This window comes from Catharus ustulatus, chromosome 5 (assembly GCF_009819885.2).
Source record: "Catharus ustulatus isolate bCatUst1 chromosome 5, bCatUst1.pri.v2, whole genome shotgun sequence".
Lineage (NCBI taxonomy): Eukaryota > Metazoa > Chordata > Aves > Passeriformes > Turdidae > Catharus > Catharus ustulatus.
Genome location: NC_046225.1, coordinates 9,986,883 through 9,997,629, shown reverse-complemented (window position 1 = coordinate 9,997,629; position 10,747 = coordinate 9,986,883). Strand labels below are relative to the sequence as shown.

The 10,747-nt window shown below is 41.7% G+C and overlaps 1 protein-coding gene across 3 annotated transcripts; it reads right to left on the bottom strand.

Moving 5' to 3' along the window:
- Positions 1-72: 72 nt before the first annotated feature.
- SCOC (short coiled-coil protein) lies at positions 73-3,739 on the bottom strand. Of its 3 annotated transcripts, none has more exons than XM_033059773.1 (4): positions 3,675-3,739; positions 3,021-3,092; positions 2,835-2,918; positions 73-2,281 (listed from the first exon to the last, which is right to left on the bottom strand). In XM_033059773.1, exons 2-4 carry the CDS (start codon positions 3,040-3,042, stop codon positions 2,139-2,141), a joined length of 249 nt encoding a protein of 82 aa, XP_032915664.1. In that variant the 5' UTR covers positions 3,043-3,092; positions 3,675-3,739; the 3' UTR covers positions 73-2,138. The 3 variants fall into 3 exon arrangements, with proteins under 3 accessions (XP_032915664.1, XP_032915665.1, XP_032915666.1); XM_033059774.1 differs by having other exon boundaries at positions 3,686-3,738; XM_033059775.1 differs by having other exon boundaries at positions 3,021-3,095; positions 3,686-3,713.
- Between the last annotated feature and the right edge of the window lie 7,008 nt (positions 3,740-10,747).

Below are 10,747 nucleotides of genomic sequence, written 5' to 3'. Positions count from 1 at the left end.
AACCCTACTATTTTTTCACCTTTTGACTACAGATAGGTATGAGAAGTTTTAGCATTTACAAAACCAAACTAATTGAGACAAATGAAAAGTTTTTATTTGGTGTAAAGTCAGAAATACAACATCTTTAAAATGTCCATAAGTTAAATGAAGGCCACAGTAGTGGGAAGTAAAATGGCATGGAGAAGAAATAACTGCTGTATACACACTGATGGATAAAATACCACTACCAATCTACAATACAAAACCATGATTTTAAAATTACCTTATCTTGGGAATTGCTGAAGTCTAACAAGCGCATGCTGTGTTACCAGGTGACCTACAGTGCAGATGGAGACAGCAGTGACATGGCTTTAAAGCTATGATGCTGTAATGGAATGCAATCTTCAGAAGTCAAGTGCTTGCTGTGATTGTTTTTCCTTTAATGCTCAGGCTCTGCTCTAGCCATGCAATCTACTCTAGCTGCTAGAAATTCTTGGATTAATTTAGAGTTCCAGTAATGTGAGAAAGTAGTCCATAGAAGATTAAATTTGATTTTAGATGTTGACAAGGACCCCCTGACACAAATGGTATCATCCATTTTTCATCATTGGGTTTCTTGACCCAGACTTGTAAACAGCCCTCAAGACTGTACTGGTAGTGCTTTGTTTGCAGTCTTTTGCCTGCAGTGGGCATTGTGACCATTTTAAATGGGGAGAAATGGAAAACCTCACCTTTGGGACGGGAGGACCTCACAATGTCAACTTACACTTGAGACACAGCAGTACCTAGCTGCTAAGAAACTTGGGATTTGAGAGGGATTTATTATTCTATTACACTGACTCATTCACACCATGCTTGAGAGAGATCCTTGTACTAGTGGTTTCCTTTTAAAACGTCAAGTAACATGGCTTCATTACTGAAGCGAGAACTCCATCCTAGCTAACGTCCACAAGTAAGTCTGCAGTGCTGCTGTAGGGAAAGATGAAACAGATGCAACCAAGTACTGCTAAAATTCACATACTTGTTTGTTTCAGCTTCTGCTCCCCCTTAATACTGATTATGCTGGACATGCTGCCTCTGTGGGAAGTGCTCAGACCCATAATCTGGGCTGAGCTCCCCTACAAAACCTAACATCCAATCCAGGATAAAACAGCAGCTTGTCACCAGGCATTGCTCAGAGCAGCACAGTTTTGAGAGGCAAAAATCCATCTTTGTTGCATTACATCCTTCTGCTTTAGATGTTTTTAAGCTTAGGCTGCGAGGCAGGAAAACAGCTGCTCTGAGGCCTGAAGCAAAGACAAGTTTGGCACTTCAGGAGGAAAGTAAAAGGTGGGGAGGAAAGACTTGTTCTCAGTTTGTTCATGAGCAGGAGGAGCATTGCTGACCTCTTTTGGAAAGTTTATCACTCAGGGTTTTACTTAACTCTTCATCACACAACAGGAAAACTTCAGGAAAATCATGCATTGTGATGATGTGCCTGGTCATTCTTCAGGAAAATGGGAAAGTAGCAATGGCTTCAAGTGTACATATTACATCTGATACTGCATCAGTTTGGTATTTCCCTGATTAAGTTGCTTACCCTTGTTCCTCCTCTTACCCTCCCCCTTCCCAAAGAAAACTGAGCTGTTTTTCTGTATGCAAGCCCTGCAAACAATGTCAAACTGTTCCTACTTCACAGAAATGCTTAACTGGTTTATAGGTTTTTGTTTTGCAGAGCTATGAACAGTACTACACAGTAAACACATCTCAGGTGAAAAGAAAGTGATGCAATAAACTCTGAATATTTTTATCAAACAGGGTTTCAACACAATATTGTAACTGTTACTTGGCTAGTTGAGAAGTCTACCCTAAGACCTCAGAGTGCCAACAGACCTTTGTTTAACCTGACAAACTAATCTGCTTTTAACAAGATACTGTCATTTTTAAAACAAATGCAAAAAAATTGTAATTATCTACACTACATTTGCACATTGCTTAATCTTAATACACAAACTTCTGTTTCCTGTTCATGATAATGCTCTTAATTCTGTTTATTACCAAAGTTTATAATCTTAAGAGAATCCAGTAAGCCACAAACTAAAGTATTTTAGCTTATGTAGCCTATGCCAGTTAAAACAAAAAAACCAGCAGCAATACAATGACATAATCTGAGTCAACCCTTACTTCCTTTTGCTTTTTGTGTCAGTTGTTTGGAAAACACTAGATGCTGACATCAGATTTTCTATATACTGTCCAAGAACTTGGTTTTCTGATTTCAGTTTCAAGTTTTCTTCCTTAACAGCATCTACTCGTGCTGAGAGATCTGCGAAGGTGATATTATAAGAAAAATATTAGACACTGTTGCACACAATAATGAATATGTTCTATGGGTCTACATCAGACTAGTCACAGCTTTAATCCAGAAATTACCATAGGGTATTATGTTATAAAACATGCTTTACCTAAAGGCCATTTTCCCTATATTATTTTGTAGTACAGTATTTCGACCAACTTGTTAAACTTACTGCTAGTCTGTAAGTTTATTGTTTTCTTGAATTTTTGAATTAAGCTATCACAAACTGAATTACTTGGAAACAAGAGTTCGGTGATGAGCAGACTCAGATGTGTGTCTTCCAATAAGCATGGGCATATTACCTGTATCACCCATTTTACTTGCTGGGTATTACCAAGGTCGAGCAAACATAACGTTGCATAAAGAGGAAGAAAAGAAACTACTTCCAAGACCTAGGTTTTGTGTCTTCAACTGCTTTAAGTGACATACTTCTGGACACTGTGACTAAGGGCAGAGCAGTTCAGGTTTTCTTTGGCTTTTTACTCTGTACTTGTAAAAAATCTGATGTGTCAAGCTTGCTAACCTTCAAGTGTGTGCTGCAGTTCCAAAACTTGATTAATAAGCCGTGTTTTCTCTTCTAATTCCACCTGATTCTCAGCCTCAACAGCTGCAATAAATCACGAGAGTTTTAGTGCAAGCTCTGTTAACAGTTAGAAATTACACTAAATAGAATAAAACAATGAAGAACAAGAACATTAAGAATGGATACCGTCCATATCGGCGTTCATCATTGTAGCAGGGGCTCTTTCCACTTTTGAAGAGCGTTTTCTTGAGCGATACTCTGCTTAAAGAAAAAATACAACAGCAATTATTGGAACTTCCATTATATTTGAATTTTAACGTATTTTTCTAATTCTGACGGGTCAGTGCTTTAGCCTTAGACACAGCAACCTTCTTCATCATTCTTTAATTATTTTTCCTAGGCCTCACGCCCTACGTACCCATGGTTCTTTGAGTAACTATGCCTCTGTTTACAAAAATAACTGATCTAGATCACTGCAAAGCACGAAATACCGCTGTTCCAATGATGTAATCGCTGCCTTCTCAGCTCTGAACGGGTTATTTTGGAACTGGCTATTCCGGAATGGCCCCGCATTGTTCCCTCACCACTCCTGGCCAGTGCCGTGCCTGCGAGGCGGGGATGCTGCGCTCGTGTCCCTGGTACCCCCATCCTCATAGCCATCCCCGGAGCGGGGACAGCAGCGGGGACAGCAGCGGGGACAGCAGCGCCCGAGGCCCGCGGGGCTGGCAGCGCTGCCGAGGGGCGTCCCAGCAGGACCCGGCGGCAGCCGCGCACATCCCCCGCGCATCCCAACCAGGACCGGCCCCGCACCCCTTCCCTCCTTCCCTCCCTCCCTCCCGCTCCGCTCCTACCCCGCTCCTGCCCCGCTGCCACCGCCGGTGCCCGGCCCGGCCCGGCCCGCTCCGCGCTGCCAACGCGCCTGCGCCGTGCGCGGGGCGGGGCCGCCATCGCTCCCACAGCCCCGCCTCAGGGCGGGCGGGAGCGCCCGGCCGGGCCCTGCCCCTCACGGGCTCCTCTGCCCCTCACGGGCTCGCTGTGCCCCTCACGGGTTCGCTGTGCCCCGCCCGGGCCCTGCCCCTCACGGGTTCGCTGTGCCCCTCACGGGCCGTGCCAGGCGGAGGGCAGCGAGTTTCCGTACCCCAGCTCGGTGCCGGGCACAGCCCAGAGGAAGGAACTCGTGGTTTAGCTCCGAGCCTCTGGGTCTCACAGCGCTCACACCGCGCAAGAGCCTGAGGAACTGCACGGCGCTGCTCTCATCTCGCGGCTCAGTAGCTCCAAAACAACGTTCCTGTGCCATTGCTCTTTCCCTGGTTCCCTGCAGGGATAACCCTTGCACATCCTCACTTCGACCTCACAGCACAGTTCTATGAGCCACAGCAAGGGAATGAAACGCATTCATGACCTGAGCTAATTTTGGTGGCTTCACTGAAGTGACTGCACTGCATAACTTTTAAGTGCTATGTAGTTTGAACCATGTGTTGCAGTGAAATATGTTCATATTGTATCTGTAAATTGCAGTATTATACCTAGTTGTGAATAAATAATTCAGTGCTGTGCAGACGCTCAGGAAGATAAAGGCATTTGGGAAGTGAGCCCTCTACTGTATTTTTAAACACACTTCAGAAAGTGTGTATTTCTAACATTTTCTTCTTCTGTCTGCCTCCACAGTATTATTATTATGTCAATGACTTTTTTTAACCTTACACTCAGATAAGTTCAGATTAGACTGGATGCTATTCAAGGTCTGAAAATGTACTGCAATTAGAGTCTTGCTATCCATCTGTACTGGAAAATGAACCTGTTTCCAATTCCATTAGCTAGTTTGCTTAAAAGCATATCACCATCTCTGCAAAGGGCATCTTCAACACAGCAATCCTCGTTATTTCTTGCAAGCAGTCCTCTCAGGGTTTTAGGAGCTTGTTGGAAAGTTTCCTTGATGGCTTTTTAAAAATGCCAGGTGCTTGCACTGGCAATCAACAGGTTCTAATTCTTTCTAATGAGACAATCTCCAGACAATTGCATTAACAGGGGAAAAATTACTGCGAGATTCTCCAGGTGTATACAGACGGATGGAAACCTTGTTTACCTGTCAAAGAATGTGCTGTGTTTTTATACTCTAAGAGGGACAAAATGTCGTGGGCTGATCCTGAGGAAATGCACATTTCTGCTGCAGAAATTCCACTTTTCCTGCTGCATTACAGTTGGAGATTATTGTCAAAACTGTCCCAAAACGAGCAAACGGGAGAAATCCTTGATGTTAAATTATGGGACAGAATGGAAACCAGTCATATTGGCTCCTGTGCTGTTGTAGCCAAACCAGGAGTCATTTCAAGAGCTGCTGGTTTACCTCCCGTTTCCTTTTTGGTACACATACCGTTGGAGTTCATTCTACTTTGCCTGGTTGTGGTTTCTCACTGCAGTACTTTCTTTTCATTCTGAACTCAGCACGAGCACCAGGATGAGCTCCTTTTCAGAAGTCAGCCTCTGTGACAGGCTTTTTTGGTTTTCCTTTAGAGAAAGCTGTTGTTCTGAGCTTCCACTGTCGGCATTGCAGAGGGGTTCTCAGCAGAGAGCAGGAGACATTTCTAGTTTACAGATGCTGATTGATACTGCTGGGTGTAAATTCCACAGAAAGAATGCCTAGATCATCCTGTGTTCCCTTAAAAAGGCTTGCATTCCTAACTCTTCCTCTGTTTTCCGGTGCAAAGAAGGCAACTCCTAAATTCTAAATATCCAGTGCAGCACTTCTTTTAAACAAACACAAAAAAACACACGCACACACTCACACCCCGAAAGCACAAATGCAAAAATGTCCAAATCAAATATATCCCAGAATAAAGGTCCAAAGCCCAGAGTATGCTTGTATGAGGAATCAACCAAGAAACCAGAAGCTTAACTTATCACATGATTTACCTACTGGCTTTTACAGTCCCTTACCTCACCTGTCTTGCACTGCATAATATATTATCAATTAAAATTTTTGTGCACTTTAAATGTAAAGCTTCAGGGACTTAGGATCTATCTCCATCAAGTTCCTTTTGTAACACAGAATGTGTCCCAGGGAAAGCACCTGTGCATATTACGACACCAGGCTGAGTGTTGATCTGATGGATCTTGTACTTGGATCACAACAGCCCCAGGCAGTGCTACAGACTCTTTTGTAAGGCATTTGGTTTAATCATTCATGATATTGTCATTATATTAAATTTTATAGGAACAAGTTTCGGTTTACAAATGCAGCTAGCTACACTTACTTGTATCCTAAGTTCTAGACAGATTTTCTAAAAGTAGCTGATGTCACTGGCAAAAGGAATCAATTTATTTAGTTTCACTGAAAGAGCAATTTTTGCTTAAAATAAATCCACCTCCCTAGGATATAAAGTATCATTAATAGTTTACCTGAATTCATGCACAGGTACAGTTACAAACTGAGAGGAGAGGATTTTATTGCTCTGCACTCAGACTCTCAGCCATTGCTGCTAATGACAAACATTTTCAGACGTTTTATTGCTAAAACTCTGTTTTACATCCTGTTTTTCCCATGGCATACAGTGCAAACCAAGGAGCCTCTGACTTCCCTTCTGGCCAGGTTCCAGGCAGCAGAGGAGCCTGCAGAAGCTGGCTGATGACAGAGGCTTGGCTGTTCACCACTACAATAGAAATGTATTCTTTTTGTCACTAACAGAGGGAGGCATTGTACCTGTTGCTGAGATGACTTTGCTATTTGAACTGTACTGTTTGCTCCTTTGACTAATTATTGCCACAAAGAAAAAGACAGAAAGGAACACAAGTGGCTTAAGTCTTTTTCCTTACAATACTGACTTATGAGACCCTTTACAACAAATTTCATCCTTTTGTTTCTCTGCAGAAATAACAGACTCTGAGGAGGGTTGTTTTGTTGGGTTTTTTTTGTGTAATGTTGCTTTACACCAAATTCTCTGCAAATTTTATTACTCTTTCAGAGTAACCTCAAAAAGCTTTTGTAGCCTAGTGCATATTCTTGTGAAAAATTACAGCTGGGTTCTTCTGTTAAATGCAGAATTTGAGTACTTCTTGGATTGTGCTTTTTTCCACCTAAATCAATGTATACAAAATGAGCAAATACTTTGGCTTGCATTGTTCTAATTCATCTGTTTCCTTACTTATTGTGCATGTTTTGCCTTAGGTTCTGAGTGAGAATGGGACCCCATCAGATGAAACCTTTGAGCACAGAGTTGGAATGAAAAAGTGCAGTCTCTTGAAGCCTCAGAAAATCATAATTTTTCTTTATGCCTGAAGAGCCTGCCTCCGTATAGCTACACACAGCCAACATATAGCTGCATCCTGGCCTGTGCAAGATGGAGCATGAGTGCAAAAGTTCTCCTTTCTACTGACTCCACAAAAATGCATTTTTAAATAGACTGAGGAACTGAACTCTTGGCAGCTTTGGGCTGTGAATGCCAACATATATTGCATAACATTACTCTCTTAACTGTTTGATCCTCCTTGTAATCATCAGCTGTAGGTTTGCCACCAGTTTTGTGGAAGGATATTTAGCAAAGTTCCATAAATCTTTACTGGTAACTCAATTTGATGAAAAAATGATTTGTCTTTCTACAAGTTAAGGGTTTGTATCTGCTTTTAAAAGGATGGTTTTACATGAGAAATGTAGTCACTAATGTTGGCTTTCTGGAAAGCAGATTTGAAAAAAGAGTGAGATAATTTCTAGGTAGTCTTCACTGATGGAAGAGGGCCTTGATCTGCTTACTCAACATTGATTGGAAGTACAGTAAAGAAATTTTTGCAGATGTTGGACAACATTTCACTGTTTTGTTTTATTTTTGTTTTGATTTCCTCTGTGCTTTTTTTTGGCTAGGTCATTTTTTGAGGGAACTTTATCTAGTGCTTTGAGTTTCTAAATGGAGAGATATTTCTTTCATTAAAGGTGTAAATATTTTCATGTATGTTTTCTTTGATTTCATGTGCTGTTAGTATTGCTATTAAAATACTTTCTAGAAAGTTTCTATCTTGCTACCATTTTGTGTTTGTCCTAATTTATGTGGAAGTGTTTTATTTTTAATACCTACATACTTAACAAATAGAAATACACTGCTGTTTTGAAAGAGCACTAGCTATTAAATATTCATGGCTTGTGCTTGGTTAAGGAGGCTCAGTAACCCCTGTTGCTTTGACACAAGGGCTTTTCACTGTACCATGGAAACCTTGATATGAAGGCTGTATTCTGATTATCCTTCAGACTGTACACATACAGCATGTTGTTCTTCTTGCCTGTTGAATACCTTTCCAGTATGTTTTAAGAAATTAGGGGAAAACCTTATGCGGCAACAAATGTGCTCAAGTTCAGTAAAACCAGTGCACCTTTGTGAACCTTTTTAATATTTAATTTAGGAACACTTGCATGTAAAACATTGTCTTTCTCAGACAAAGTCCACTTAAGATCTACATATTGCAATCCTAGTTTCCTTACTCAAACTTCCTTTTGTCCATCCTAAGGAATATTTTTCTCTCTCTCACCATGTAGACTTTAGCTGGAATGATGTTATTCTCCAGTCTTGCTGTTAGAGCCATAAGGCTCACTGTCTGTTAGCTTCAATACCCCAGAGTTTCTGTAATTAGTCTTAACATCAGCTGGGAGAGTTAAAGAAGACTGTTTCCTACAAATTATATCATAATCTCTTCCTGTTATAGGTTAGGAATTTTCTTATATTTCCTAACCTGCAGGTGTTGCCAGAAGAAATGGACCAGGGCTATCATGTTCACCATGCTGTATTTACCCTCTGTGCCTTCACGCTGTAAGCTTGCCTGAAAATGTCACTTCTTTTCAGTTATTCTGATTTTACTTCTGCTTTCTGACTGGCGGTCCCCACCTCTTCACTACCAGGGAAACCCCGTAATACTGGTAGCAGATCTTTAATAAAGAAGCCTCTGTATTGTGAGCATGAGTTTTCTCTGACCCTGGGTGTCCTGCTTCAGTCTAGAGTCCAGCTTCTGAGATGCAGTACAGTCCTGTGTTGCTGAGATCTCTTTTATAGCCATGACATCTGTCAGGGCTTAGCTTTGAGTATCAAGCCCCGAGTGCCAAGATTGACTTGGAAACCCCCTGGCAGTTGGTGCTTGGCTAAGAGAGTTTTTAACCTTGCTCTATTTTCTCATAGGTATTAACATTTTCCAAGCTGCAGGATGCTTAGGTTAGAGCAGGAGAGGAGGCTGGTGGGTGTTTGCCTTCTGAAGAAAGAGACTTGACATCTCATGAAAGCCATATGGCAAAAACACCCCTCTGTGAGACAGAGCAGACTGAAACCCATCCAGTATTAGAGTCACCCCTAACTCAGCTTCTTTGGGTACTTTGCAAAGACCAGACAGCTGTGCCACTGAATGCTGCCCCTCCATCTATTCTTGATGTGTTACCAGCTGTGGAGATCACAGAACATTGTCCTGTATGATACCCTTTCTCTGCTCTTCTACACCCTGCTACAGGAAAAAAGTGAGATTCATTGTCAGGAGAACCCTTCACTGTTGTACAGCTTGGACCAAGCTCTGACAAATTGCCTTCCTGCAAATGGCTTGGGCCAGCCCAATCTCAGTGTCAGGAGCCCTGTATGATGTACAAAGTGCATTCAAACATCCAGCTCCGCCCCATCGCACTAATATGGAATTGCTAATAGGAAATTGTGTTCTAAAAATAGGATTAACTTAGTGGATTTTGGGGTTTTTCTAATACAGAATGTAAATACAGAATGCACAATAATATTCTTTATGAAAAAAAAAAAAAGGAGGGGAAGGAAATGTGACTTGTTCAAAAATAAGCCCTAGTAGTATGAATTAGCACAGCTCTTTGGTAGCCATGCTGACATAATCAAGTTGATACTCTGTCCACAGCTTTCTAAATAATTTATTATCAATTCATATTAACTAACTTCATTTTTCCACTGTGTAGGACTCTCCTTCTTCTTCTTCCAAGTAATTTTTATTCTCTAAGTGTGGAGGAGGAGGGTGGAGGGGTAGGCAGTTTTCAGTTTTTGCTTTTGTAGTTTCTTTTAAAACAATTGAATGCTTACTAGTGGTGATGTAAAATATCACCTTATTTCCATTACCAATTAACTTGCATCACTTCTTGTGAGTTCTCACTAGAGTACATCAGAGGTTTATTATTCTGTATACAGCATTATTTTATTTGGTAGTAGTGACTACTGAGTTAATATTTCTGTAACAGTGTCTCTCTCACCAGTGAAAGACTTTATGTGCTCAGATGATGAGTGTATATTACACTCTAATATATGAAAACTGTGGTAGCCTCCATACCCCCAAACCCTCAATTCTTAGCTCATCACAAGGCTTATTCCAACCACACAACTAAAGAAAAGTTTCTTGAAGGTATTTGCTAAAAATACCTTGTACCTGGTAATCAGGAGGAGCTTGCCTGCTCTCACAGTGCTGTTATTCAACCCGTGGAATTTGCATTGCATCAGTAGAGTTCTACAGTCTCTTACCTGAATCATCTGCCAAAGAAATGCTGGTGAACGTGCCATCCTCCTCATCCAAAGGTAACTCCATTCTTGCTGCCTTTCCCCAAAGTTTTTGAGAGGTGTGCTAAGCATGGCAGCTGTCAGCCATTTTCAAGGGCACACGTGACTTTTCTGGTTAAATCTTTAATGAGTCCAGCACAGGTGCTGCTGGCAGCTGCACACGCCCTGCTCCGTGCGCCGTCTGCTCTGAACCTTGAGCTCTTGTGCGGAAATCGTTCTGCTGGAAGGGTTCTGCCTCCTCACTGCTTTGTCAAACAAATGCTGAGCAAACACTGCTATTACAAGTTCTTTCTGGAACACAGTTGTATCCATCCTGGCTGGCTTTTTTTTTATTATCATTGTTCTTTATTTTCGCTAGGGTTGCACGTGGGATTTTCTTGGAGGGGT